This window comes from Corella eumyota, chromosome 1 (genome assembly GCF_963082875.1).
Source record: "Corella eumyota chromosome 1, kaCorEumy4.1, whole genome shotgun sequence".
Classification (NCBI taxonomy): domain Eukaryota; kingdom Metazoa; phylum Chordata; class Ascidiacea; order Phlebobranchia; family Corellidae; genus Corella; species Corella eumyota.
The window spans coordinates 14,712,564-14,740,319 of record NC_137490.1 but is presented as its reverse complement, the minus strand read 5'-3'; the positions used below and the strand labels follow the sequence as shown (position 1 = coordinate 14,740,319).

The 27,756-nt window shown below is 30.5% G+C and overlaps 2 protein-coding genes across 3 annotated transcripts; both read right to left on the bottom strand.

The window, feature by feature from the left end:
* Nucleotides 1–210: 210 nt before the first annotated feature.
* Nucleotides 211–14,688, bottom strand: LOC145755034 (uncharacterized). Its single transcript, XM_082571236.1, has 15 exons — nucleotides 13,729–14,688; nucleotides 7,929–8,117; nucleotides 7,213–7,340; nucleotides 6,826–6,962; nucleotides 6,614–6,727; nucleotides 6,295–6,404; nucleotides 5,730–5,798; nucleotides 5,391–5,474; nucleotides 5,004–5,156; nucleotides 4,495–4,608; nucleotides 3,857–3,937; nucleotides 3,576–3,719; nucleotides 3,343–3,414; nucleotides 2,978–3,197; nucleotides 211–2,813 (listed from the first exon to the last, which is right to left on the bottom strand). Exons 1-15 carry the CDS (start codon nucleotides 14,479–14,481, stop codon nucleotides 2,413–2,415), a joined length of 2,769 nt encoding a protein of 922 aa, XP_082427362.1. The 5' UTR covers nucleotides 14,482–14,688; the 3' UTR covers nucleotides 211–2,412.
* A 2,138-nt stretch (nucleotides 14,689–16,826) lies between these two features.
* On the bottom strand, nucleotides 16,827–27,112 carry LOC145763648 (2-oxoglutarate dehydrogenase complex component E1-like). Of its 2 annotated transcripts, none has more exons than XM_082575153.1 (21): nucleotides 26,796–27,112; nucleotides 26,130–26,327; nucleotides 25,820–25,922; nucleotides 23,878–23,978; nucleotides 23,401–23,555; nucleotides 22,655–22,801; nucleotides 22,293–22,375; nucleotides 21,832–21,948; nucleotides 21,253–21,368; nucleotides 20,789–20,904; nucleotides 20,540–20,636; nucleotides 20,240–20,320; nucleotides 19,981–20,103; nucleotides 19,667–19,855; nucleotides 19,146–19,333; nucleotides 18,830–18,957; nucleotides 18,420–18,598; nucleotides 18,123–18,323; nucleotides 17,773–18,009; nucleotides 17,482–17,636; nucleotides 16,827–17,273 (listed from the first exon to the last, which is right to left on the bottom strand). In XM_082575153.1, exons 1-21 carry the CDS (start codon nucleotides 27,072–27,074, stop codon nucleotides 17,171–17,173), a joined length of 3,096 nt encoding a protein of 1,031 aa, XP_082431279.1. In that variant the 5' UTR covers nucleotides 27,075–27,112; the 3' UTR covers nucleotides 16,827–17,170. The 2 variants fall into 2 exon arrangements, with proteins under 2 accessions (XP_082431279.1, XP_082431278.1); XM_082575152.1 differs by lacking the exon at nucleotides 25,820–25,922 and adding an exon at nucleotides 25,173–25,305.
* Between the last annotated feature and the right edge of the window lie 644 nt (nucleotides 27,113–27,756).

The following is a 27,756-nucleotide window of genomic DNA, read 5'->3' as shown; positions in this document are numbered from 1 at the left end:
TTGTAAAGTACACTTAATGACAAAAACTTGAATTTTTCTTAGGTTTATACGGACTTGTTTTAGATTGACAATAACATAAAAGCATAGGCTGATTATTTTCTGATAAAGTTTAACTATAGACCATCGTGTGTTTTTATGTCCTGCCTAGGTTCAACTTACCTAAAAAATATGTCTATGGTCAAATTTAATCCATGAAATAAACAAATCAAATTCGTTACCGAAATTTCATGTTAATCAATACGACCAAAATACGGTTCAAGATAATACACATTATAACAAACGAGCTGTACACGATAAAAAAAAATTTAAAAAGCTAAAATTGCAGAACCACGATAATTAAGGTTAAATCAGGAACAATTTTTATTCCAACATTAGAAACAAAATTCTCGCGAAAACTTTACCAAAGCAATTAAATGCTGTCATTTTGAATAAGAATACAAAAAATTTGCAAAATGCTGTTACGAAAAAAACAACCGTTTGCGATAAAAATATTTTTAATTGTAATAGTTCTTTGGTAAAAATCGAATTAAATAAAAAAATAAACTAATTAAATTTCAAGCAAAATTATTTTAATTTTTGGGGTGATTTTGTGAATGGGTTTAGAAATAAAGATTTGAGTTTGTGAATAATTAATCAGGTAAAGCGATAATTTTGCTGTAAAAAAGATTCGAAATACGTTCAATGTATAAGCACCACGATAAAAAAACAAGAGAATTAATATGTACATTATTACTAATATAAACATTTACGATACACGACGACAATTAACAAGGCTAAAACATGTTAAACTACAAAAATATTTAATTTTAATAAAAAAATTGATTTAAATTGTTCGCCCTAAAAAAGTGGATGCCTCGAAAAAAAGTTTTTTTTTTTCAAAGTGAAACAATTTAGCAAATTTAACACACAAAAGGCACATTTAATAGTTATTTAGAGCAACTGTTCGTACCATTCACAATTGATGTAAAATTTTGCCTATAAAATTTACAAATCATAATTTTACGAAAAATTTCAAAATATTGACCCAGCAGTAGAAAAACGAATAAAGTTGTAAATGACATAAAGGCTGACGTCATTAAAAATGGGTAGTGACGTCATTGCGAAAACAATTATTTGTCAGAAAAAAACATAGCTGCGAAACAAGAAAAAAAATAAGCGACAGGTCGAAAAAGCTATGCTGAACTTTCAAGAAACACAATCGAGTTAGAAACTTTTGTATGGTACAGCACGAAACAATAAGACAAACATTAAAAAAAATTTAAACACCAAATTCGAAACAAAAAACGAATCGAAAGCACTAGCCAATGAATAATCTACCGATGAAATAAAATTTTGCACCAAAATGCAAAAAAATGACGTCAGAAATCCGGTAAGACGAAAAGTCGCTGTTACAAAAAGAACACCGCGAAAAAAACCGAAACTAGCGGCGAGTTATGAAACTTAAAAAATAGTTCATTTTGCTACAGTGTTCAATTAACAATAACCATTAAAAACTAGACCTAAAAAAACGATGAGTTAGTATAAAGTAGGTATTGTCTCACGCTAAGATACGGTATCCCAAAATGGAAAATTTCATACGAAGCTTCGACTCAGTTAGGCAATATTTATACCACTATAAATGTGTACCATATACCACGACTAAACACTATGCAGCATTGTGCCTAATTATCGCATAAAAGTTAAGGTTATATAAGAGTTTACGCATTTTAAAATATAATTTGGTTCGGTATATAGGCACCATTGCAAAAATGCAACCGTGAAAAATAATATTGCCGCAAACAGTAGGGCGTACGACTAAAACTAAATATGCGTAATATATACGAGAACTAAGCACCACGACAATTCGTGCCTAATTACTTTGAATTAAAAATAGCAAACACAGATTTGCTTGTCTAAAGAATTACGAAAATAGAATTTGTGAGATATAAAATGCGCTCAGAAACAACGTTGATTATTAGGTAATTGATTTAAAAACAAAACAAACAAAAACTAAAAACAATTAACACGAATTAGTTGTGATATCCAGCACAAAACGGAATAAGTAAAAAAAAAACACAATAAAAGCACTATCCTTCTTTGAACAGCAAGGCGAAAATATGCATGTTCATTAAACCACAAAAAAGGCCGCTTGTTTATAAAACAAATACAATGGGAATCGCGCACCTGTACACCTTTACAGAGCACACCTTGAACATATTAGCAATCTCAAGGGTTATCCGTGGAATTATTACAAAAGAAAAAAGGGGGAAGCCGTCTTGACAGGGTCGAATCGTTGACACACACACATAAAAACTTACAGAAAGCTGTTGTGTGTTAAAGATTATAGCATAACTTAAAAACAAACACAAAGCACTAGACATTACCCGCTGTTGTAAATTTTTTTTAATAAAAAATAAACAACAAAAACAATATTTACATTCGATAGTCAGTTACTGAACCCACTGATGATTGGGGCCTTAAAACATGATGGGGTCGATTATAATGTTGGTTCATTCCCGACGTTGCGATCATCATGGATCCACCTGGCCCCGACATTACCATGGGTACAGACCGGGGGTTACTCTCTAACCCCATCATGACCCGAGAGTTATTGTCTCCACATGATGCCATGTTATACATGCCTGGTCTTTGTTGTTGTTGTTGATCGTACTGCTGCTGTTGAGACATTTGTTGTTGTTGTTGTTGTTGCTGTTGCATGGTTTGTAGTTGTATGTTGTTGGAATATGGAAAACCGTTGTTTTCACTCGAATCCTCCATCTTGGGTTGATTGAGGTTCATGTTTGAAAGTAAGTTATTCTCTGGTTCACCATAACCTTGTTAAAACAAATAAAACTTTTATAAATATTTTATAGCTTAAATAAATCTAATTAAAATACTGAATGATCTGGTTTTGATTAAAAAATATAAATAGTTATGAAACCAATAAAACACTAAACTTTTCAAATTTAAAAAAGAAAAATAGTAAAGAATTAGTTACCGGATGTAGAGGGTGGAAAATAGGAATTAAACTCATTTCCAAAACTTTCTGGTGTGTCCATTTCTTGCAACATGGTGTCAATATCCAACTGACCTGGGTCGAAAATATCTTGATTGTCCAAGTTAATATCTGATGGAAATTTCTGGTTCATTTGGAGAAGGTTGCTGAATTCTCCACTTTGTTGTTGTTGTTGATCAATGTTGCTTTGATTGGATATGTTCTGGAAAAGAATTATTCTTATTAAAAAAAAAACGTAATCAATAGCTAAATTGTGAATAAACTTTGGAAAAATATCATAAATAAAAAATACAAAAATCTAGACCAAAATATTAAAAGTTCTCTGAAAAACATTAATTGAAAATAACCTGTTGTTGTTGGAAGCTGCTGGCTTGCATGTTACATTCTAAATCAGGCCGTTGTTGTAATGAAGGATTTACCTGAACAAGAAAGACAAAATTAATATAAAAAAACTTAAAAACACAATTTTGGGCTAAAATTGTAGTAAAGACATGGGGTAAACCTTATAAAGTCACAACAGAACATACAAGCCAATAAATAATTCTACATTTTTTAAATGTCACCACAAAATGTTGGTTACCTGTTGTGGCATGTTTTGATTGGCACTAATTTGTTGGACCTCTCCTCCCCTCTGGTGGCCAAGAAGTTGATATAAAGTTTTGTTTTGGTTCATCAGCGAGGATAAACCAGCAGGATTATCTGGCTGAGATTGTGAAAGTTGTTGCTAAAATACAAAAAAATAACCAATTAATATTAATTTTAAATAATAAATGTTTAAAATAATAAGAAATGCACATTGGTATAAGATAACTAGAATTGAAGTGTATAAAAGGGTTATTCTTAACAAAAAGGTGCCTTTACCTGTCGCAAGTTTGCTTGTTGTTGTTGTTGTTGTTGCTGTTGTTGCGATGTCATTTGTTGTTGTCCATTGTTGAATGGAAACTAAAAAAAAAGTTAAATAAAAAAATGAAATTAAAATACAGACCTTAAATAAATTTTTTTTAGCAAAATCACAAGTTAAAGTTAAAAGGTAATTATCAATACACAACCAATTGACCAAATTTTAAAAATGTAATGTCATAAATTATATTAAAGAAAGGTTACATACTAATGTTAAGTATTACTATAAAGTAGTTACGTAAAAAATGTCATAAATCACAAGTCTGTCACTGATCTAAAGTGTGCAATAAAACATAAACATAACGCAGTCTCTAATAGCAACAAAAGTGTGTGTGTCTTACTGTGCTATTATAATACTAAATGATTATTTACAATATGCCATATAAAGTAAGATTCTAATTTAATTATAGACAATTGTAACAGTTTGTTAAAGTTAACAATAAATCCCCCCCCCCCCAAAAAAAAATAATGGTTCATATTTTAAACACAGTTTTATACATTACTTAATTAATTTTCTTTTATCCCAGTGACTGTAAAAATTAAAAACACCAAAAATTCAATTAATTTATAAAAAATAGACACAAAATTTAGCCGCTTACCATAGATGGCAGATATACATTCTGTGGAGACACAGAAGAAGTAATATCATTCTGTTGTTGTTGTTGTTGTTGAGGTTGACCTCCATATGGTGAGAATACGAGTGATTCGCCACTCTATAATAAGCACATAAATTATAATTTTGTTTTTGCATATACCCAAGCTTAAGAAAAAAAACGAAGAAAAAATTATTTTTTTAAATTACAAATAATATATTAAAAGCCTACTATTTGTAACATAACTTTTGCCAAAATAAGACTAACAACAGAGATTTATATTTGTTTTGCATTCACTTTAAAGGTAAATTTGCCTAGATTAAAACAGCTTAATTTTTAAACCAGGATATCAAAATTACCCAAAAAAATGATTCATAACCACAGAACGGTTTTTAATAAATCATAATTCCGGTAATCTTCTTTTATACAAACTTTTCTGGGCATATTATTTTTTTCAAATTACAGGACTGCATTTTAGTATCTTACATTTAACAAAGACTAGGTTATTTTTTTACCTGTGGTCTATGCATGCTAGCTGCCATCATGTTGTACTTTGGTTGTGGTTGTAATCGAGGCATCGTGTTTGCTCTTACCCTTCTCATTGATGTAACCCCGTCCAAGTTATCCTGGCTGTTTGGGGTTCGAATCTTTGCCGAAGGAGTAGAAGACTAAAAATAAAAACAAAGTGTACATAATATTTTTATTTTGTATGGGAAAATAAAATCTGCAAAAAATGTGAGAAATTAATAACCATGAATTTCAAGGGCACAAAATGAACATAAAGAAATACACTATTCTACCTAATTTGCATGTTACAATACAGTTCTAAAAATAAATCAAATAACAGTAAGTGTAGCCAATAAAAAAGCCTGTTATTTAATACTGTTCAAACAAAACCTTACCTTTGTAGATTTGCCCTGTTGCAAAAGAGTAGCAAGATTTGGGCTTGATATAATTCCTCTGTTTGTATTTCCTACATTCTGGCCCTGTATACATAAAACACAAAACCTTGAATGTTAATACAATGACTTTAAATGTAAATTTAAAAAAAGATCATAAGTGAAAAAAATAGTTTATAAATAGTATTTTGATTAAAGAGTTTAATATTCTATTTCTATCACAACATCCTTATCAAAATTTTTTTGAACATAGTTAATAATAAGAATTATTTATTTTTAACATTAAATTAGAATTTGGCTTCATCATTATACAGAAAATAATTATAAACTTTTAAATGTAACCTGCACTGCTGAAACCTTTGGATTTTTTAGCTGTTGACAAAATAATGGTGAAGTATATGCACCACTTTCCTATAAATAAAAGATTTAATTAGTTTTTACATAAAAAACAAGATAAAAAACTCAATAAAAAAAGTAAAGATTCAAGAAACAATTTAATGCAATTACTAATCTACAAACTTCAACAAATTAAGTTGGCATTATTGTAGTACAATCATAAAATCATGGTTAGCAAAACTTCATTACCAGTCTTCCACGTATGTTATTATATATGCAAATTAGGTGTCAATCAAGGATAGGAAAAATTAATTTAAGATATAATATCCTGTTATGCACACTATACACCATGTATTTAAAAAAATGTTAATTTTTAAATATGTAAATATTATTTAAAATAAAACCTTTTGTTTTAATTTTAGAAAAATAAATTCTTTGACATTTAAAAAAAATTTATCTATAAATAAACAACAAATAAGAACAAACACTAAAAGCGCCCCTTACAAGAATTATAAAACCATGAAATATATTTCGCAAAAACTAAATATTTTAATTTTTGGTTAGTTTATACCTGAGATGATTTTCTTTCCACAGAGTTAATGTAAATGTTGGTTCTGTCATCATTAAGATTGCTCATATTTGCCTGATTCATTGGTGAAGGTATGCTCATAACTTCCATATCTTAAAAAATCATAAAAATTAATGTATCATGCATAATTTTTTTAAATGGTAATTTTAACATGTTAACTTCTCTATAAAATAAAAACATAAAATTTTATTTTATAAAAAATATAGAGACTAAATCACTTTCATGGCAGCATTATATGACAAATATTGTTAAAAAATTTTTAGTAATATAAATCTTTTTTAATTTGCTTTTGTTTTCTTACTTGCAATGCTGTCCAATAGATCACTGTGTAATGGATCAGATGGACTATTTACATCAAATGAATCAACAAGACTGAAAGAATCTCCACGATTTACAAAAAAATCTGACATGGGACCTAAGATATTAACGGAAAAATTTACCCAAGTTTAAAATTCTTTATACAAAAATTTTTTTAAAGGATTACTTAAGGAGTAATTTAAAATTTTCTTTTACCTCCAGGAGTATAAGAGGAGGAAAGAGGAGATGCTATTGGAGGACCATCATCTTCAAGATCTTGAGGAATGTAACTTCCTCCATGGCGGGGAGAAATTCTTCCACTTACGCTACTTGCATTCGAACTTGTACGTGGTCTAAAAAAAGTTTTTACTAATTAATTTTTTTTTTCTTAAATTATAAAACACATATTTTTTGTTGAACAAACAATTTTAGACACAACCAAATACTCCTAGAGTCTACCCAAAACAAATGTATTAATAGCTAAAGAGTTTTTCCTAAACAAAAGTTGTATATATAGCATATTAGTGTTTTAAAAATTTATTAGTTACTTTAATAAAAAAAACAGATTGTGATTGCATGTTATCTAAAAATCACTAACATTACCTAAAATCAGATGCGAGTGATTTGTTGAGAGGATGATCATAATCGCTATCCACGCTCGTTGGACTTCTTGCCCATGGAGGAGAGTCTTTCTTTGACACTTTTTGTTGTTGCTTTTTTAACAGTTCAGCCTGACAATTGCAATTGTTTAATTATTTATAAAACAGGTAATTCATAGAAGTTTAATATTTTTAAGAGTAATCTAGCTTTTTTTGAAAACTTGGCATCATAAAATATGTTTAAATAATTGTAGCGAATATAACAGTGATTTGCTCACAATTATGTAATTTAGGGTGTGTTTTAAGCGAATAAAATGCATTAACAGATGCCCTTTTAAACATTTTATTAAGAAGCCGTATTTGATGTACTTAAAGGGTAATAAATAACTTAAATTATTATATTTGTAAGTTCACTTGTGTGAAATTGGCTGCAATACAGGCTTAATTTAATCAAAAAATATTTTGTTCTTACAGTAAACCAATATACTACACTTGTACCAAGAAATTAAACAACAACCTATTTGCAAATCATTAAAACAAGTCCTGTATCCATATCATAATATTTTGGAACACGGAAAAAAAAACTAAAGTCCAAGATATTATGCAGATCATAATAAGTTGTTTTTCAAAATAAAGTAAACTGTTTTTTTTTCTTTGATATTGATTATTTTGCACATTGGTTTTTGATTATACCAAATTAAATTATAACAAAAAATAAACCTTTTGTTTTGCAACAGCCTTGCTTCTTGATCTTGAATATTTCGAGTTCGACGTTTCCATTGATCTTCTGCGCGGAGTTTTCCCTGGTTTGGCATCATGATTTATTATCCACCATGAAGATTTTCCTGTGCCTTCGTTCTGTATTCGCTTAAACTTGCTGTGCAGAGACAGATTATGGCGAATCGAGTTCTGCAGAATATACAAACTTTTAAATTGGTGCATTTGTTTAAAGTAAAAATCCCCCCTTTTTATGCACTTAAATATATTTTTATTTTGCTTTTAATGACCTAAATTCTTAATATAGATTGGAATTGACAATCATTTTATTATTAAAAATTACATGGGAAGCCAGAATCAATTTTGGATAAATCAAAAATAATATTTTGATTATTTTAAACACTAAACAAAAGATGAACTTGTTAAGTAAATTGTTACAATTACTATTTAAAAATATAGACCAGTCCAACAATACACATTAGAAAAGTTACAAAGTGTAACAAACTTTAATTATAGAATAACAAAAGAGCCTAAGTCAATTCACTATTGGTTGACCAATTTATTTGTAGGTGTGTTATTTGACCATTGAACAAAATTAACCTACCATGACTGAGTTGCATTGTGCTACATTTAATCATTAGAATAGGAATAGCAAGCTAAGCTTGCTTATTAATAACAAAAAACGCCAACTTATATATAACAAAAACATAAAACTATGTCATTAACCTATTAAATATATAGGAATTTTTCATTTGAAATTTTGTTTTTCATTTTAACTGGGAATTTTTTTATCTTGAACTATAACACAGTTTTAGAATGCAGTATCGAAACATAACAATTTGACCACAAAATGGCTAATAGTGTTATTAAAGCAAGGAGCTAAAGGTGTAACTTTAAAACAATTTAATGAACATTAAACAAAAACTTAATTGAACTTTAGTAAAACATGTTTTTAAATACCTTTAAAATTACAATCTGAACAATGATTAACCAGAGTAAATGATATTGCTCAAAAAAAAAACAAGGCGTTAAGGTAAGACTAAAAACAAAAGGTAGTAAACAGTCGATCGATGTTAACTGAGTAAGGATCGGATTAGCTAAAGGTAGCGCGCAGTTGAACGCCCTAACTTTTTCACGCCATCCGCGTTGTCGTTGACATGCGAATACCACGTGATCACCACACTCGCTTACGCATTTGAAAGGTGATAGTTGCGTTTTCGAAGGCAAGTAAACGCCAGCGGCGCGCATCGTTTAGCGAACACACGCGCACACACTGCGGGCAAACGGGTCGATATTATATTATACCACAACGAGGAACAATGCTGCTCTTTTATTATGAGGATTTGCTTTTAGGTATATTACGCACGCGGCATTCGGGGTTGCGGTTTTAATTCAAACACACTCTGATTTTTCGTTATGTAGTATTACGACGCGGATTTCGAATTGTATGGAGTGCGTGTTGAGTTAATATGTAATTGTATTCGCGGTATCGGGATGAAATATTGCCTATTACACGATTTCTTCACGAAAAACCACAGGAATTACACGATACTTAAAGTACTGTATTACCAATACAAAGAACAACAGAACCAAACTAAAAACTAGGTCAATACCATCGCTTTAGCGAGTCGTTAATTTTATAGAAAGGTGTACTTTAACCCTTAAAAAAGATTTACTACCTCGCAAAACGCAGCGACAGCAAAAACGCGTAGCTGAGTGTGGTGCAAGAATAATTGGGAGTCTTTGTGGTGATCTAGTTAACCTTGGATCGAGTTTATTACACACCTACACATGAATCACCATGTTTTACTATGCTCCTATCGGCAATCGTATTCCGATTTTAATTAACATGTAATTGTCATGTAAAACTTAAAATACATGCCTTTTATAACAATTAATCCAACCACGTTACTCCCTTTGTAATGTAATCGGCACGATTGAACAACTAGTAAAGTGTTCCATTAGATAAGTTTAAATTGTCATTAAGCATAAATCATAACAAACCTAAATTTCATAAAATCATTTTGTGAAACTTCAAGTAAAGCACGACTTTAAATTAACTAAGCACAATGCACCCCATGATAACATACGTTTCTATGTGGTTTAGGTGAAATTTTTTCTTAGTCATTGTAATTCAAATATGCTGTCAGGCATAACCACCTTCAAGGAGCAGTGGAAAGATTTAGATAAATAATTGCAGGGTTTTGCCTCACCAACAGTAATTGAATGACAATAATTGGTCAAAGTTCAAAACGAATTTGGCCTATGATACCAGTTACGTTTTTGATTGAAACATACATAAATGGCTTATTTTTTCAATCATATTGAAACCTTACAAATAAAAAAATCTTTACAATCTGTGGCAACCCTCTAAACGTACCTAGTAATGTATATTTAATATTTTATGTTTTATAATAAAAAAATAATAAACAAGAATGTGACGTTGGGCAAGAAAAAAATTATTTTGTTCAAATCTTTAAATATTTACTAAAAAGAAGCCAAAAATAAATTAAAAAATTACCAAACAAATAAACAAAGGCACGTTACGCTAATTTCGGATTTTCATTCATAAGATCGAAGCCGGAAAACTCATTCTTGAATAAAGTAGTAGCTACGCATCTCAATATGCCGACAATCCGGTTCTAGATAGAACGGGAAATCGCTCTCCAAAGCACAATAACAACACGCCACGTGGGTGAGTCATCACGAATGTGACGTCACGACAATCTACTACGATCAAAACACAGAAAGGTTTTAACTTCGAAGGAGGTTAGCTCGTTGATGGTTATAGATCACTTACGACAAAATAATAACACCCACTTATTGCTTTAAACCTAGAATTATACACTGTCGTCGAGGTAACATAAATTTTTTGACGTAAATAAAAGGCCGTCCCAAAATAAAAACGAAAACAAAGTATATATATATATATACTACATTTACGTTTTTTGTTTATTTTTCCACATGGTATTGCTAATTCTCCTTACAGCCTTGGCTAACATTATCGCAAATATGTATTTTATAGAGTGTTTGTTTACATACCTTATTTAACAATCGCAATCACAAAGAAACGGCCTTGACCGTTCGCAAACTGCGTCAAAACACGACTACCAAAGCACAATAACAAACCAATCGGCGGTTTCTCCCTAACGCAAAGTGTATTGTTAGGCCCGAAAGAAGGCCAAACCAGGTTGAGCGAATGCCTACGTATTAAGGAAAGCGGCCTAAACCGGAACTCCGATCCGAAGTTATTTTGATGAACCTTGTGTTCTATGTTTGGCTGCGCTTCGAGGCGACCTACATTTGTAGAAATCAACAATTTGCACCCGAATTAAACAGATTAATAACACGTTAAAGTAACGGTTGCTAACATTAAATGAGATTGGAACTCCTTGAAAAAAAGCTGGGTTGTCTGGTAAAAAAGGATTGGAACTATTTTTATTTGGGCTATTTAAAAATATTTTAAACGCAGACGTTAACAATTCTTTTTTCCAACAACAACATTTTTACTGTATTGGTGGGTGAGCATATACCTGTGTGATTAGTCACCAAACCCAAAATAATATCAAACAAACATTCCAGCAACACAAAACTTCAAGTTACCATAATAAGCAAGTTTTAAAAATAAAAAATGTAAACACAGGCCAATGATTTCGCATTTTCGAGAATATTATTTATTGGAAAAATTGTTTGGCCATGATTTCACCCACGTCAGCAGTTCCACCTGGCTGACTTTATTTAAGGGTCGTGGGCGCAATATTTTGGGAAACGGAAAATTACGTCACAAGGCTAATTTTACGCCAAAATTTCCGAGATTTGAATAATCGATGTAAACAACATACAAGTCACGTGATCGTAACACGTGTTTACTAACGCTTGTATTCTTTTAACACAGACTCCCAGTTATTTTAAAAACGCGGTTAGTGTTTCGTACGAAATACGACGGAGTAAAAAATGCAAACATCATTTACGAGATTGTTTTTACATACTTTTACTATTTTTAGCCGGAACGAAGCAGACATAATACCTTATTACATCGTATAATATCTTATTTTTTTAATACCTTGCTATTTAAATGGATAAAATAAAATCCTATTAAATGGTCATATTAATAATCAACGTACAGGTAAAGCTGCGAGTAAATTATAAATTCAAATATCTAGGGACCGAATGCGATTACACTGCTGGCGAAGTACACTAGGTTATTATGCCGAACAGTCTGGTTAAATTAGCAACGAGCGCAAAAACGACATTATCAATATGCCGTGGGCACAATCATTTTACGATTGAATCGTTAAACTATAAAGAACGTTATTACTAAATTTGCTTGCCAATGCACGCGATTTAATGAAAGAAATAAAAAAAAATAAAAATCAGAAAACTTTGCACTGAAATTGAGATTTATTAATTAGTTTTTTTCAACTTCTTAATAACGGCAACGTCAATGTCTAAACCAAAAATTACACCAAAAATATTGACTTATTGATAAATTTTTAAAGAAAAAAAATTTAGATGTTGGGTACCACTCAATTACATACAAAAAGGAAATGGGTTTGTCAACAAAAGGCTTGTCACTTTTATCAGACAAGTTCGGCGGAGAATTAACGTCGAAATATTCGAAACAGGTGTGTGACCTCTATATTTAATATAGGCCTATTAAATTGTGCAAAGATTGCTATATAAAACTCCTAAAATAGAGTGTGTGGTTACGCGCAATGTGAAATGGCACGGTAAAGTAAGAGGCTTTCTTTAAATAATTTATCACTTTTGCGGTCCGTTCTATAGTATGTCTCTCATAAAAACGGAAACTCTCATAAAAACGGAAACTACTATATCAATGTAATGACACGCTGCTTTTAGCGCATTACAGTGGTTCTATAACAAAGGCTGTTAAAAGTTTATATTTTAACAACCCAGAGCTCGCCGATTAGCGTTCAAATGCAATACGTATTTATGCAAAGATGTCAAGTGAGTACAAGTACAGTTCGATGGGTAGATTACCTTTTGTAACATCAAAAACCCAGATACATCAGTAGTATAAATAACCTAATACAACCACACGTCCACGCTTGAGTGAATGGTAAAACGAGCAACGTTTTTTCCACACCCTACCTGTGTTTAAAAAGTTGTGCGATACAACAATGAGGCGAAACGAGTTCAATACTCATATTTTGTTATCTTAAACATCAAGCGTGTTATTTTAACTTATCCAACATACAACAGCAGTGATTGAAATAAGATGAAAAAAATGATTATCTTTGCAGTGTCATTAATCTATGATTCACACTAAACGGAAGTAGTACCAGGTGATATTGTTCACTTCCTTTACGCACACCGTTAATAGTGAATGCATAGCATGATGCAATGCAAAAATCATCACAATTACTACAATCAGTTAGCTACGCAGCTAACTGCAATGTGTCACAGTTAAGCAAAGTGCAATCAATGGGGGTACAACTGCAATAAATCAGCTGAAACGCCACTTACAATTGGTTTGAAAGCATTACAAAACAGAAAGTTAAACTGACAAAATAAATAGCAATTGTTATACTTTAACGAAGAATTATAAACTGTTTTTTAATTTTAACTTTTTTGATATCTTCCAATAATAATAATGAATAATTTCAAGACTAATATATGAGCTCATGTTCACACATTTTACAATCTAAAAAACCACTGCCTTTGTTTACAAGAGTAAGTATTCCAAAAATCAGCACTAACATAACCTCACTTACATTAGAATAATTGTAACTACACTGTATACAATCTAATAATGTTCAACACAAAATTATATGTAACTTACCTTCCAACCAGCTGAAGAATTGCTGTCTCCCTTATCCTTGAAGTAAGCAACATTTTTAACCATCCAATCATAAATTTGAGCTAGTGTTAATCGCTTATCCGGTGAACTTTCGATTCCCTGGGTTATTAAGTCAGCATATGACATGTTACCCCATGCATTTTTGCGCGACGAAGTCTTAGGTTTGGTTAAAATACCCGATGTTGAAATACTACTCGTGTCACCCAATCCGGTGCACAGCTGTTGAGATGGGGAAGAAATCAAAGACAGTTCATTGGCAGATGGTTTAATATCCTGAGAAACATGATTAAAACTTTGAGAGTTCGGTGCAGATGAAGGTGTCAAATCGGTAAACGATAAGTTTGTGGTCGCATTGTTGTTTGTCGTCGTTATTTGTTGTTGCTGGGGTGAAAGCATGATACTTGAAAAGTCTGTGACAAGGTTAGCAGATGCAGGTGAACCAAGCAATACTCCACCATATTCAGGTGGAAAAGCACTCTGAGTTCCTATAAATGATTCATGGTCCTGTTTAATTGTGCTAACTAGATTTGGCACCAAATTCACAGCTGATTCGGCCATTAACTGTTCCTGAGAAGTGGCCTCCTCTATCGTAGCCTCCATTGCCATTGCAACATCATTTTCCTCACTTTTTCTACCTATGTTTGGTCGGTTTAGCGGCCACGTACATGATCTTGGTCTTGACTGAGGCTCAAAGTCAGGATCAATCATTGAAATTTCTTCCATGTTATTATCCATTTTGACCACCTTTTTTACTTAGTAAGCTTTTTTATTATACAAAAAATTACAATCTGATAGTAATCCTTATCGCAAAACTGTTTTCATCATTAAAGTAATGATCCAATAAATTTGTGCATCATTGAAGGTGCAGCAATGTTAAAGTTTTTAACTAACAGTGTTATGATTAGGGGTGATTTAAAATCCAGAAAGTGTGCTCTAAAATGCAAATCTAAAAATATAAAATGTTAAATTAAAACAAGTTATAATTTACAGTTCCTTCGATTCATTAAAAATCACTAAAATGTTGGGGAATACGCGCATTGGTTTAAATATAGCAATGCTTTAACAATATTATTACAAGCTTTTGTCATAACAAAAAGCAAATTAATAAAAATTCTTGTGGCATAAAAAATGTTTGACTACATATAGATTTAGTTTGATGCGTGGGATCTTTCTAACTAACAAATTATGACGTGATACAGAAAATGAAATAGTTGTGGTTTCATGACCTGTGAGTATTTTAATCCTACAGGAAATTACTAACAAAATATTTTTCTGAGACAATTTTTTACAGAAGTGCAATTTTACTTGCTTTGTGTAATAGTCACTTCCTTTCAGTAACCATGACTGTAATTCAGCTGTTTTAAATCATACTTGACCATTTAACCAATTTAACTGTTTATTTTCTAAAATTTTGTAAAATTTGTAAAATTAATTTCAATTCATGAAATGAATTTGAACATAATAACCCAAATATTTATGTTACAAAATTTAGGTTTAACAAATAAACTAAACAGTATACAACATAATATTTGATAATTTACAACAAATTTAAAAAGCCACATTTACCCATTTTGCCAACCTAACAAACGCAAAAAAATAGTTTGACAAAACAATTTTATTTCTAATAAATAAAATTCTATAATTTTATCAAATTTTATAACAAACTAACAGTCCAAACTACTAAAACAATAAACTGTGTTTTGTTCTAAACCTTTGCAAATTTTACCAACCAACAGAAAAACAAATCAGCAGATCAATCAGTAAATCAAAAAAACAAACTATCAAATTGGTTTAAAAACATACATAAAAATATCTGAATTACTAACAGCCTAACTTTTAAAAGGTATTTTTTTATTATTTATTCGATTTGCTATTAATAGATTGTTCGATTAAAAGCTAAATTTATCTTGCGACCAGCAGACCAGGCAGGCAGTCTGATAGAACATTTGCAAAGTAGCAAAATCATTTTATTCAGGAGTTTTTCTACGACTATACACATAATTATAAACACAACCTTAGTTGGTAACTTGGTAAATTTAGATATCTTAATTAATTATGTATTATTTAATCCAGACTAATATTCTGAAAGCCTAAAGTCCTTAGCGGGTATGATACGCCATGACCTTCCCTACCTAAGCGCGTCAGCCATATTGTTTGTATAGTTATACATGACGTCAAACTTTTGTCACGTGACCTATGTAAATTTCCACTGTAGGTGTAAAAGGAGCCAAAGAAAGTGTAACAGGATATAATGGATACCCACTAAATATCTACCAACAAATTAAAAAAGATTTGGTTATACAACTTAAACCTTTTTAATTACCTTGTTGTTTCTCTTACTTAATTAGATTATAGTAAATTGAATCTGCACGGGTACCACATTTCATTAAATTTTATTATCTGCATCACAACAACTAAAGATCAAAAATTTTCTTTGTGTCACTGTTGTACAATAACTTCCTTAATATTGCCAGACTATTTTTCTTAAACTTAGGCTACTGGGATAAAAAAAATAGAATGGAGATGGTACAAGGCTGCGATCACAGACTGAGGCTACTTATTCTACATTCACATTAACCTGATGCTACTGTTTCATTTAGAATCAATCAGTTTAAAAAAATTAGAAGTATAAGCAAAATGTACTGAATACTTTTTAAAACCTTAGCCGTATAAAGTTGTGAAAGCATTGAGGCACCCATAAACCGTAGGCTAAAATAAAAGGGGATGGCAAGTCTGTAATTTAAATATAATTACTGATTTAACCACATTTAGGCCGAAGGAAAGGTTAACTAACAAATATTTTAAATATAACATAAAAACACATTCCATACAATTTTTAAATACTTGCTTTATTAGACAATTTTTTCTTGTATAGCTGTAATAACTGTGGTTTGGCAGACTATAGGACATTGTTCAGCAACAACGAATGTCAAAATTACTAATTAGCTAGCTCTGACCAAAAACTAAAATGAGTTTGATATTTTTAAACTTACCTTGTTTTTCCTAATTAATACAGTAATAACATTTTGCTGTCATGTTCAAAAACACAACCAACCAGATAAAACATAAAACAAAGAAGCCACAATGCAAAACAAAAATTTATTAGGGCGAAAACAAACGTCGCCATCTGCACAAGACTTATTTAAACTATAACATCATAACCTAGATAAATACAGAAACGTTTTGTTTGAAACTTAACTTACACCCAACATAGTTAGGGGGCGTTTAAATATAGAGCCCAACAATTGACAGGCAGTTAAATTATATAACAGATACCTACAAAGGCATATGATTAAATATTGTACAAAGTAACACGCCTTTATATATAAACAAAGTATGCATAAAGAAAACAAATACTTTTAATATATATATTTATGTACGAAGATACAGATAATATAAGCAGAGTGGTAGAAAGTAAAGGTATTTAAAGGCGGCGGAAGGCATCATCGAATAGCTTTTGCTGTTGTCGGACATGCTGGGATTTAGATCCTGCTGCTGGGGAAGCTTCTGGTTTTCTACCAGTGTAACTAAAATGAATATCAGCATTTTAGAACTAGGCAGGTTAAAAAATAGTTAATCTTTAGACTATTAACATATTTTGTAAATAAATATAAACATGTATATAGACCTGTGGAATAAACAACTTAGCCTTTTTACATTAATGTAATTAACAACTAAAAACTTTATTGTAACTTGTTAACCCCACACACAAAATAGCATTAAAAACAAACTTACTGTACACGTCTGCACCAGTTTCCAGCAGTCCTCAATCGAGGTTTACAGTAGTCATAGTAACCCATATTCTTGTGCTCTTCTTGCAACCAATGAATTTCAGCATTAGGATACTTTTCCAATTCTGCTTTGATAGAGTCAAAGGGAAAAGGAGCAATCTGAAAATAGGTATGTATCAGAGTTCTATAATCTTACTAATAAATGAGTTTTATTATAACAAAACTATATGATTTATAACAAAGTAGTGAGACACAAATTAAAAAAATGGACATAACATTCAAGTATTTTTTTTACCTGTTCGATTCTTGTAATTGCTACATCTTTGGTAAGCCCACGCTGCTCTCTCTCATTCAAAATATCATAGTACACTTTTCCAGTACAAAATAGAACACGTCTGGTTTTTTCGGGTTCTTCAGAGGCGGGTCCTGATTCGGGGATAATCCGTTGAAACGAAGATCCGGTGAGCATGTCATCAAAGGACGACCGAGCCAGTGGGTGACGCAAAAGAGACTTGGGTGTGAAAATAATGAGCTAAACAAGATCGTCGTTAATGTGGCTGATCCAGTAATGAAAACAAATATTGTACAAAATTAAAAACTCAAAGGCTGGATATTTGCAATGTACATTTTTGATAATATTTTTACCGGTTTGCGGAAAGGCAAAGCTGTTTGTCTTCTTAGGATATGAAACAAGTTGGCTGGTGTGGTACAGTTAGCTATGATCCAGTTTGCTTCACTTAACTGTCTTACCACGAAGTCATTTGCAGTGATGTTAGGCATCAGATCAGGATCGTCATTTTGCATTTGGAGAAATCGCTCGGGTCTTGCTGACGAATGCTCTGGGCCCTTAAAGAAAACAAAAGCAATAAATTAAAAAGGATGTTTAAAACTTTTATTTAAAATAGAAACTGAAAGAACAAAATCCAGTTAAAACTGACTTACCATTCCTTCATATCCATGAGGTAAAAGCAAAACAAGTCCACTCATTCGCATCCATTTATCTTGACCACTTGATATAAATTGATCAATAATGCACTGTGCTGTGTTGTTGAAGTCACCAAACTGTGCCTCCCAGCACACAAGGGCATCAGGATTTGTCATCGAATATCCAAGTTCGAATCCTAATAACAGCAGTAGATTTTTGTTACAAACAAATTTCTAAAATCAATGTACAGAGTGCATATCTATAATGTTAAGGTAGTACGATAATACTAGCCATCACATTATAGATACACTTTGGCATTACCATTACTTACTTAAGTGCAGTATACACATGTTAAACACATTACAATTTTTGTGGAAGTAATACAGTTACACCAATACATTTGTTTAACACGAAACCCTTCGTTTACCTAATACTCCATATTCAGAAAGCGAGCTGTTACAGACAGTGTACTTGGCTTGATTCGGGTACAAATCGTTTAAAGGAACGTATGTTTTTTTGTCTATGTTTTGGTCGTGCAAAATATGGTGACGATGACTGTAAAATGAAACAAATTTTTACTTAATAAATCTCATTCTTGACTGCAACTGCACAAAGTATAGTTGTAAAACAATGTGGGAAGTTAATATAAACTAAAAAACCACCAATAAAAAATCCAATACTCAAGTGAAAACTTATCATTTTCCAAAAATTACAATAGCTTAAGAAAAATAAATAAAAAATACCTGAAAGTACCACGTTCAACATCTTGACCACTAAGACGAACATGAATATTATCTTGAAGTAATGAACCAAATGCCATAGCTTCACCAAGTGCCCAATCCACTGTTCTGTTCTTGACCATATCAGCTCTACCATTCAACCCACGTTGCAAGCCTTTGTGAATGACTAAGTCGTCGTGTTGAGAGAATTTCTATTTAAATAAATAGAAAAACAGAAATTATATTTTAAGTATTTAAAAAAACACCCTAAAATTAAAATATATATGCAATACTGTTTACAATTAATATGTATACAAGACACAGACAAACTGCTTTACTTTAACCAGTCTAAATTGCTTACAAATTTGGCATACTTAAAACAATTCAATTAATGACTATGATGACTTAGTGAATTATATTATTATTACACAGAATAGCAATTAAAGGCTGTATTATAAATATAATAAGACTTAACAAATTTAACAAAGATTATTTGTGTTGAGTCAGCTGTACATTGCAATGCAAAACAAGAGTAATTTTCTTACATCTCCAATGTGGTTTAAAGTATCTTCACTAACTCCAGTTTCCTTGCACACAAGTGTCATTGAACCATAAGGATCATCAAAAAATCCTTTCCATGGGGAATCTAGCCAATGTCGAAACGTCAGTTCACTAATTTCCTTTGAATTCTCGAGTGCATTTTCGCAGATTTGTTCATATTCTTTTACCTTTGTCTGTTTAAAATATTATGCAATGAATTTTACATCATTGTCATAAAAATTTGGTTGTCAATATAATGGCAAATGAAAAATTTGTAAGTTTTACTAAAAAAAAATATCAGATGCTACTAGTCAGTTACCTGCACTTGTTCAGGTTTAACCAAACCTTCAGTTTGTAATTTATCACTGTATAACTTAAACGCATTTGGATGTTTTCTGATCTTCTGGTACATAAGAGGTTGAGTGAACATTGGTTCGTCAATCTGTAAAAGCAAATCATTTAAAAAACATTCAAGTAGTTTAAAGTATAATATCTAGTACATGTTTTTTATAGTGGGTTAATAAATATAGTTCATCTACACACAACTAATAAAAGTTGTCTATTTTTAAACACTTTACCTCGTTGTGCCCATTCCTTCTGTAACAAACAAGATCAATAACAACATCTTTACCAAACTTCATTCGCCACTCTGCAGCAACCTAAACATATACAACAATATGTAAAAATCTATTTTTAATAATTTTAAATTGGCTTCGTATACCAAAAAAATTGAAACATTATAATTTACAGGATTAAAAGGCAAACAAAAACAGTTTATCATGGTACTTCCTTTTAAAAGAACAAAGTTTGTTTAACATACTTAGCCTAAGTTTATGTATTGCTCTACATGGGAATATCACAAGAATAGTCTTATGTACCTTGCAAACATGAATAACAGCCTCCACATCATCAGCATTTACATGAAATATCGGAGCTCGAACCACCATTGCTACATCAGTGCAATATGGAGATGATCTTAAAATATGGCAAATATTTAAATTACTTTTACAGACGTCAAATTTTACAAAGTTATTAGGTATTTAAAAATGAACCAATATTTTAAAAATGTTCATATTAAAATACAACAAATTATTGACAGAATTTATAAAAAAAATCAAAACACCCACCTTGAGTGTCTTGGATCAGTGGTAAAACCAATCTGGTTGTTAACAACCACATGAATGGTGCCGTGCGTGGTGTAGGCTGGTAAATCGCTCAAGTGGAAAGTTTCATACACCACCCCCTAAAGCAAACAAACAAAACAAATATAACGTCATCATGTGACGCACATTAAAACTTATAGCCCAATACACAAAAGTGTAATAATAGCATATAATATGTAAGTAGGTGATATATACTTTGTTTAACTTTAAGGATAAGATAAGAACTTTATATAGCACAATAAAAATTAATAACAAAACACTGTAAATTTTTATTGTTGTCACAAAATTAACCAAGGTTTTTTTAATAATAAAGTAAGGTAATAAATGTCTAATAAAGCATTCAACAGATGAATCATTTCAAGTTTTTAATGCCTTTTTAACAATAAAATAGTTAAATATTAACTGCTTAAATTAAACAAGCACAGTACCTGTCCAGAAAAGGCAGCATCACCATGCATTAGAATGGACATTACTTGTTGTCCATCATTATCCCCCTTGTAAAACTGTTCAGCCTTTGTTTTTCCTTGCACCACCGGATCAACAGCTGTTTATAAAGCATTGGTGATATTAATAAAATATCAAATGTATTAAACACATCAATATATATAAAAATTAAAGAGATATGAGTAATGCAGCTATCATTTTATTTTTAGTTAAAAAGTTGGATGTATTTCTTTTGTTAAAGAAATTCCAAGTGAACATTGCCTTCTTTCTTTTATTATAGTGCACAGAAATAATAAAAATATTGGTGCTTGTGGTATAAACTCAAGAATTATGTCCCTAGGTGATAAGAAACTACTGATTTAAAAGCTAATTACATAAGATGCCAACACATTCATTGCCCGTCTATAAAACCAAAACATATATTTGTTAAGAAATTGGCGAAGTTTCAATGACCATAAAAAATAATACAAAAAATCGCAGTTTTAAAACCAATTTATAAGTTTATATGTTTTGGCTTTAAAATAAAATATAAAAAATGAACTTAAAATATAATCATTGCTAACCTTCAAGATGGGATGGATTAGCACACAGTGATAAGTTGATGAGTTTTTGAGTAACATGGTTAATTCTCTGATGTGACATTCCCAAGTGATATTTAACATCTCCAGATCCTTCATCGCCTATCATATAATTATGCAAGTCGATTAAATTTTAAATTATTTATAATTTCTAGTGATAAGTCAATGTCACATTTCAAAATTAAGTGTCGACTTTTAAAATTTTTTTGACGACAATGGTATAGATTTATGTTGTAACTGCTATAACACTGAAAATCTAAATCACTGCATAACAATGTTTGCTATTTTAAAAAGTGGTAAGACTTATATTTGCATACAGACACCTTAATTAAAATTTTGAATAACAACGTGAAAGAAATTTTATGTTTTAACACATTTGTTCAACACCACTTTTAATCTATTCAAAAGGATATTAGAAAAAGTTTTAAATATAAAATAAATCTTACCAGCTCTAAGTTTGCTGTCAAACTGGCAAAATATTTGTTCAAGATCCTTCCTGATAACGTTTGCAAGCACATTCAATCGACCTCTGTAAAAAAAAGTAAATGAACATTTTTTGGGAGCTGCAACGCAATTCATAGAAAAGTGCGTAACCGATGTTGTTTAATTATATCCTTGGAAATATCGGGTTTTAATTTATTGCACAAATACAAAAATAAATTTTTTGATCAAAAGATATTAAAAATTGCTATTTAATGGAATTACCGAAGGCATCATATTTATCGTAAATTTATAAAAACTCAAGAAAACCAAAGCATAAAAAGATTTCTTAAACGAAGCTTATTAAAGATAATACACAAAATTGTACCTGTGTGACATGCCCATGACATAACTTTCCACACCATGTGTTGAAGCTGTGTCAATTATTGTCTTCAATCCTGGAATCAACATTTCACAACCTTCTAAACCAAATCTCTTTTCACTTGTCCATTTTTTTGCCAAAAAATCTTCAAACCTAAAAAAAGTAAAAAACAATGTCATTCTTGAATAGCCTATTATACAAATTATCAAATATTTTATTAATTTAAATGATATTAAACTCTTAAAGAAATCCTAATTTAGGAGATATATCATATTACATAATTTCGCAATTTTAAGACATAATACAATGTGCTTTTAATATCATTGTAAAAAAAAACTATTGTTCTATAGTCAGCTGTAACTGGATATAGTGTTACAATTTTCCAGAAATCCTATCATTGATTAATGAAAAATTAAATATAACAATACTAGTTATATTTATATACCGGGGTTTATTAGGCCAAAAAACCCGAGTCATTTTGTAAAAGTTCATAGGAAGTCATTAGTTTGTTGTTATTTTATAGTTCCATAAAATTCCGGTGTTTACAGGTAATAAATAATCCAGCATAATTATCTCATTTCCTAATTGCCAAAAACTTTGGATCACGTTAAGTTTGGCCTATACACTAAAGCTCTTAACTTGGTCATATTATCTGTCATCAAAATTTATATGATACACTTAATAGCAGCAATTATCGACTGCAAAAACCACAATTAAAACTTAATTACAAAATAATAACAACATAATCCTACTTTGTTGCTCTAAGTAATCTTTCCCAAGCCAATAATTTTTCTGGTTCAGACAGGGCTGTCACTTTGGGAGGTTCAAATTGTTGTCTAATCCAGTTGCACTGCTCATAGTTGTTGATAAACATGTATTCAACCCCAATGCTTCGACAATATGCATGCTTTTAAACACAAAGAATGTATAAAAATTATTTTAACAAGGTAAATGGCATAAGTTAACTTAATTACTGAAAAACAAATAACAAAAATATTCTATATTTGTGGCCCTGCATTGGTTATAGGTATGTTGTCAAAATTTTCAATTTTTTTGGTATGGTAAAAAATGCTTTTAAACATAAAAAATGTATAAAAATTATTTGAACGTGGTAAACAACTTAATAACAAAATACAAAAAATCTAATAAAGAAAATCAGCTAAACATTGGTAATGGTTATGCATTTAAATTTTATATTTTTTGGACAATAATAAAAAAAAAAAACTTACTTCTAATCTTTCGATGATTGTTCTAAGGGGAAGTGACTTATCTTCACCTCCAATCATTGTTGTTTTGGGGAGTTGATAAACCTTATCCATTTCAGCTTCACCTTTTATAGTTAGATAAGTTGTTTGTAAACAAAAATGCAATTTCTTTTCATTTAAAAAATTGATATTGGTTAGTGTTTTATATCATAAAATTTACTTCAAAACATATTAAAATCTATTCATCAATAGGCTTGCCAAATAAAATCTATTTTTTGATTGTTAATTCAATTTACCAATAAAACATGGTTGTTTTATGTTAGTTTTTACTTACAATACTAAGGGAGTAGATTGAATTAAAATATTATTAAACACTTCAGTCAAATGTAAAGTTAACTTATTATATCAAAAAAAATGATTGAATTTTTTCAAAGGCAATTTAATTAAAATTGAATCTTGCACATCACCAGAAGTTAATTAAAACCAAACCACATAACAAAAGCATGCAAAACATATTCAGTATACATTATAGTGCTTTAGAAAAAGGGTAAATTATGATTGGTCAAACTTGTCGCCATGTCAACGATTTCAAATCACACTACAAATTAACACAATGACAACGCAGATGTCATGCAACCATAATTTCAACAACATCCTTTTACATTTAAGTGCTGTACTGTTACAAAGCTTAGGGGAGATAAATTCTAATTTCCTAAAATTTTCTTTCTGTAAAACCTAATTTTAGGTAGATTTAGTGAACTGGATTAATTGTTAAAAAGTTCTAGGTGAACATTACAGGTTGTGCACCTAATAACTGTTGCTTAATCCTGATATTCTGACTTCCGGTATGTTCTACAATAATAAGGACAAAAAAATTGCAGTTGCACAGCAAGAATAAAAGCTTTTTACTATAATTTCAATTCTGAAAACCTAACAAAAGAAAATTACAACATAAACAACCAAACCACTACAATTTAGTTCTTAACTAAAGATTAAATTTAGCAACACTAATATTGAAATGTTCGTTATAGCCAATAGTTTACATTATTGTTACAACACCTTCTACAAATCAAAACCAAAACAAAGTATTATATTAAAATGATGATGATATTAATATTAACAACATCACCCTAGGATTGAAGTTTAAATCATTCCTTTTCAGTTGTGTAAAGGCAATCTTTAACACAACATAAAATTGAGCCCAAACAATTATGCCGTATGATAATTATTAAAAATTACAACAGAAATGAAATGTCAGTATCTACAGATATTCACTCAAGCACGACTACACCCACACACGTTAACCATTACTCGCTGACCAAACGGAATATTTTTGCCGTAGATAAGAATGTCTCGAAAATGTTGGTCATCAAAGTTTAGGTTATTTTCTTCGATTGAAACTGGTCGAGCGATACCAAGCGGATCCAAGTTGCTGACCAAATGGCCACGTATCTGAAGAGAAGCCATTAAAAATTAAGATTAGGGATTTACAATTAATGTAAAGTTTTTAAGGATCATCAACCTGAGGAAATATATCTACATAATTTGTTGGCTTTTTCCTAAAAATTTAAAAAAAAAAAACTGAGAGTTACTGCACTGCATTAATGTTTTTATATCTTGCTTGTGTTCATCCCTTGTAAAAACTATCCAAAATACTGACCCTTAACTATAAATTAATCAAAATCATGCAACATTTCAGCAGAACAAAATTGCCAGAATTCATTTGCAGAATATTAAAATAAAAACAATCTAACATATCGAGGTTTCTGATAAATTATTTGTAATAGTTTGTTATTATAATAAATTAAAAAAAAAATTCTTGCAATATTCTAATTAAACTAACATACACAAATGCATACAACACATTTAGCTTCTGGCGATGTGCAAAAATCAACAAATTAAACCTTTTCCTAAAAGACGTTAACAAAAAACACAACTTACTAAACCTAAGCTTAATTTAAAATACCCAAGTTATAACTGGATAAAGACAACTCTGGCGGAACAGTTGAGTCCAAATCTGCATCTAAAATGCCCAAAGGATCCAACTGAGAGTTACTATGACCCCGAATCTAGTAAGACGGGTTAAATTTTAATTATACAACTCAATTTTAAAAAAAAAATCTGTCTGCAAATAACTGGTTTATTAGACATACCAGATAGATATTAACTAGATTAAAAAATGATAAATTGTATATACTACACATCATATTAAAAATATTTAAAAAAAATTTCTAATATTACAGAACAGAATTATAAAATTTTAATTTGTATTATACCTGATAACCTCGAATAAGTGCTTGTACAGAAAGATGTTCATCTACAACTTCTTTCAGTTCACCTGAATTGATCTCTCCTGCTCCTCCAGGAACACCTACACTGCTAGGAACTCCTCCACCTCCAATGGAAGGAGGTGATTGATAAGCCTGACCAGGAGGAGCACCAGAATTTACATTACGAAAATATGAATCCCAAGACTAAAAAACAAACATTTTAATTTCTTAATCAAGAAATAGTTTAATTTACATACACAACAACACACTAAGCTTAACTTTTAGCTACAAGAAACAAATTAATTGTGTAAACAAATACTCAATTTAAAAATTTGAATTAGAACATTAGCAATTAAAATATGTAAAGTAATTGGCAAGGTAAGTAGTTTATTTAATAGCCAATTAAGGTATAAAGTTTACCTACATTCTTGATTATAATTGCAACTTTCAACCGTCTTTCAACTTGAACTTTATTGTTCAATTAGGGAATAAATTGTTAACAGTAGTAATGTTATTGTTATAAAAAAACATACATTTTAATACAAAAATATATGTATATACTATAAATATTTTTATTATATTCTTGTTTTATATATATACATTTTTTAAAATAAATCCTGTGAATTTTTATATTAACCAAATACTTAATCTTTAAAATAAGAAGAAACCTACTTTATGAACACTTTTTGGGTCTTCAAGCCAACTTTCATACATATCTTCAACATAATTTGAGTTGCTACCATTTAAAAATGGTTCAGCTTTTGCCGCTGCAGCGCGCGCAGCATTTTTGTTAGAACTTGAGGTACTTGCATAATGTCTTCGTGTGTACAAATTAGTTAACGTCCTTTTAGGATGCTTTGCTGTTTGAAAGTTTCGGGCTACAATTTTAGAAGTCCGTGCCGAAACTGTCAGGCGCTGAAGCACCTGAAATGCTGCCTTTGAGCGATGCATTTTCTTTGATTTAAAAGTGAAAATAAATCCATAAACGACAAAACATCCAAATGAATGAAAAGAAACACAAATTTTGATAATGAGCAGTTTGAATTTAAAAAGAAATTAAAAAATTATGTAGAAAAAAAGTTATATATTGTTATGTTGTACCAAATTAGGTTCTGTTATATCTTGCCAAACATTACTTTTATGTCATTTTATTCGAGTAGTCGTTAATTATCTAATTAATAAGATTTAATTAAGTGCCAATCCAGATTTTACTTTTAAACCAAAAACTATCGACTTTCTAAAAGTCCAACTATAATTGATAATTAAGTTTCAGATTTATAAAGTCTACTTTAGTCACGATGAGTTTGTTTCATGAAAGGTATGCGACACTAAGCCCGTTCATACCTTCACAAAAAACGAATAATAGATTAAGTCACCACAATAAAAACGCCTACTTTCTGCCTCCCAATCAAAGGTAGAACAACTGAACTACGTACAATAATAGAAAACAAGGTCAATACATCTCAGGGTTTCCAGTTTTAAAAAATAAAATGAAGAATTTTTGGTGACAACTCTACGACCACAAATATAATTTTAAAATGTAAAAAAATGATTTTTTGAATATATATTCTCAGTAACTAAAATGATTATATATGGCTTAAACCACAAATGGTTAAAAGATTCGTCTCTGAAA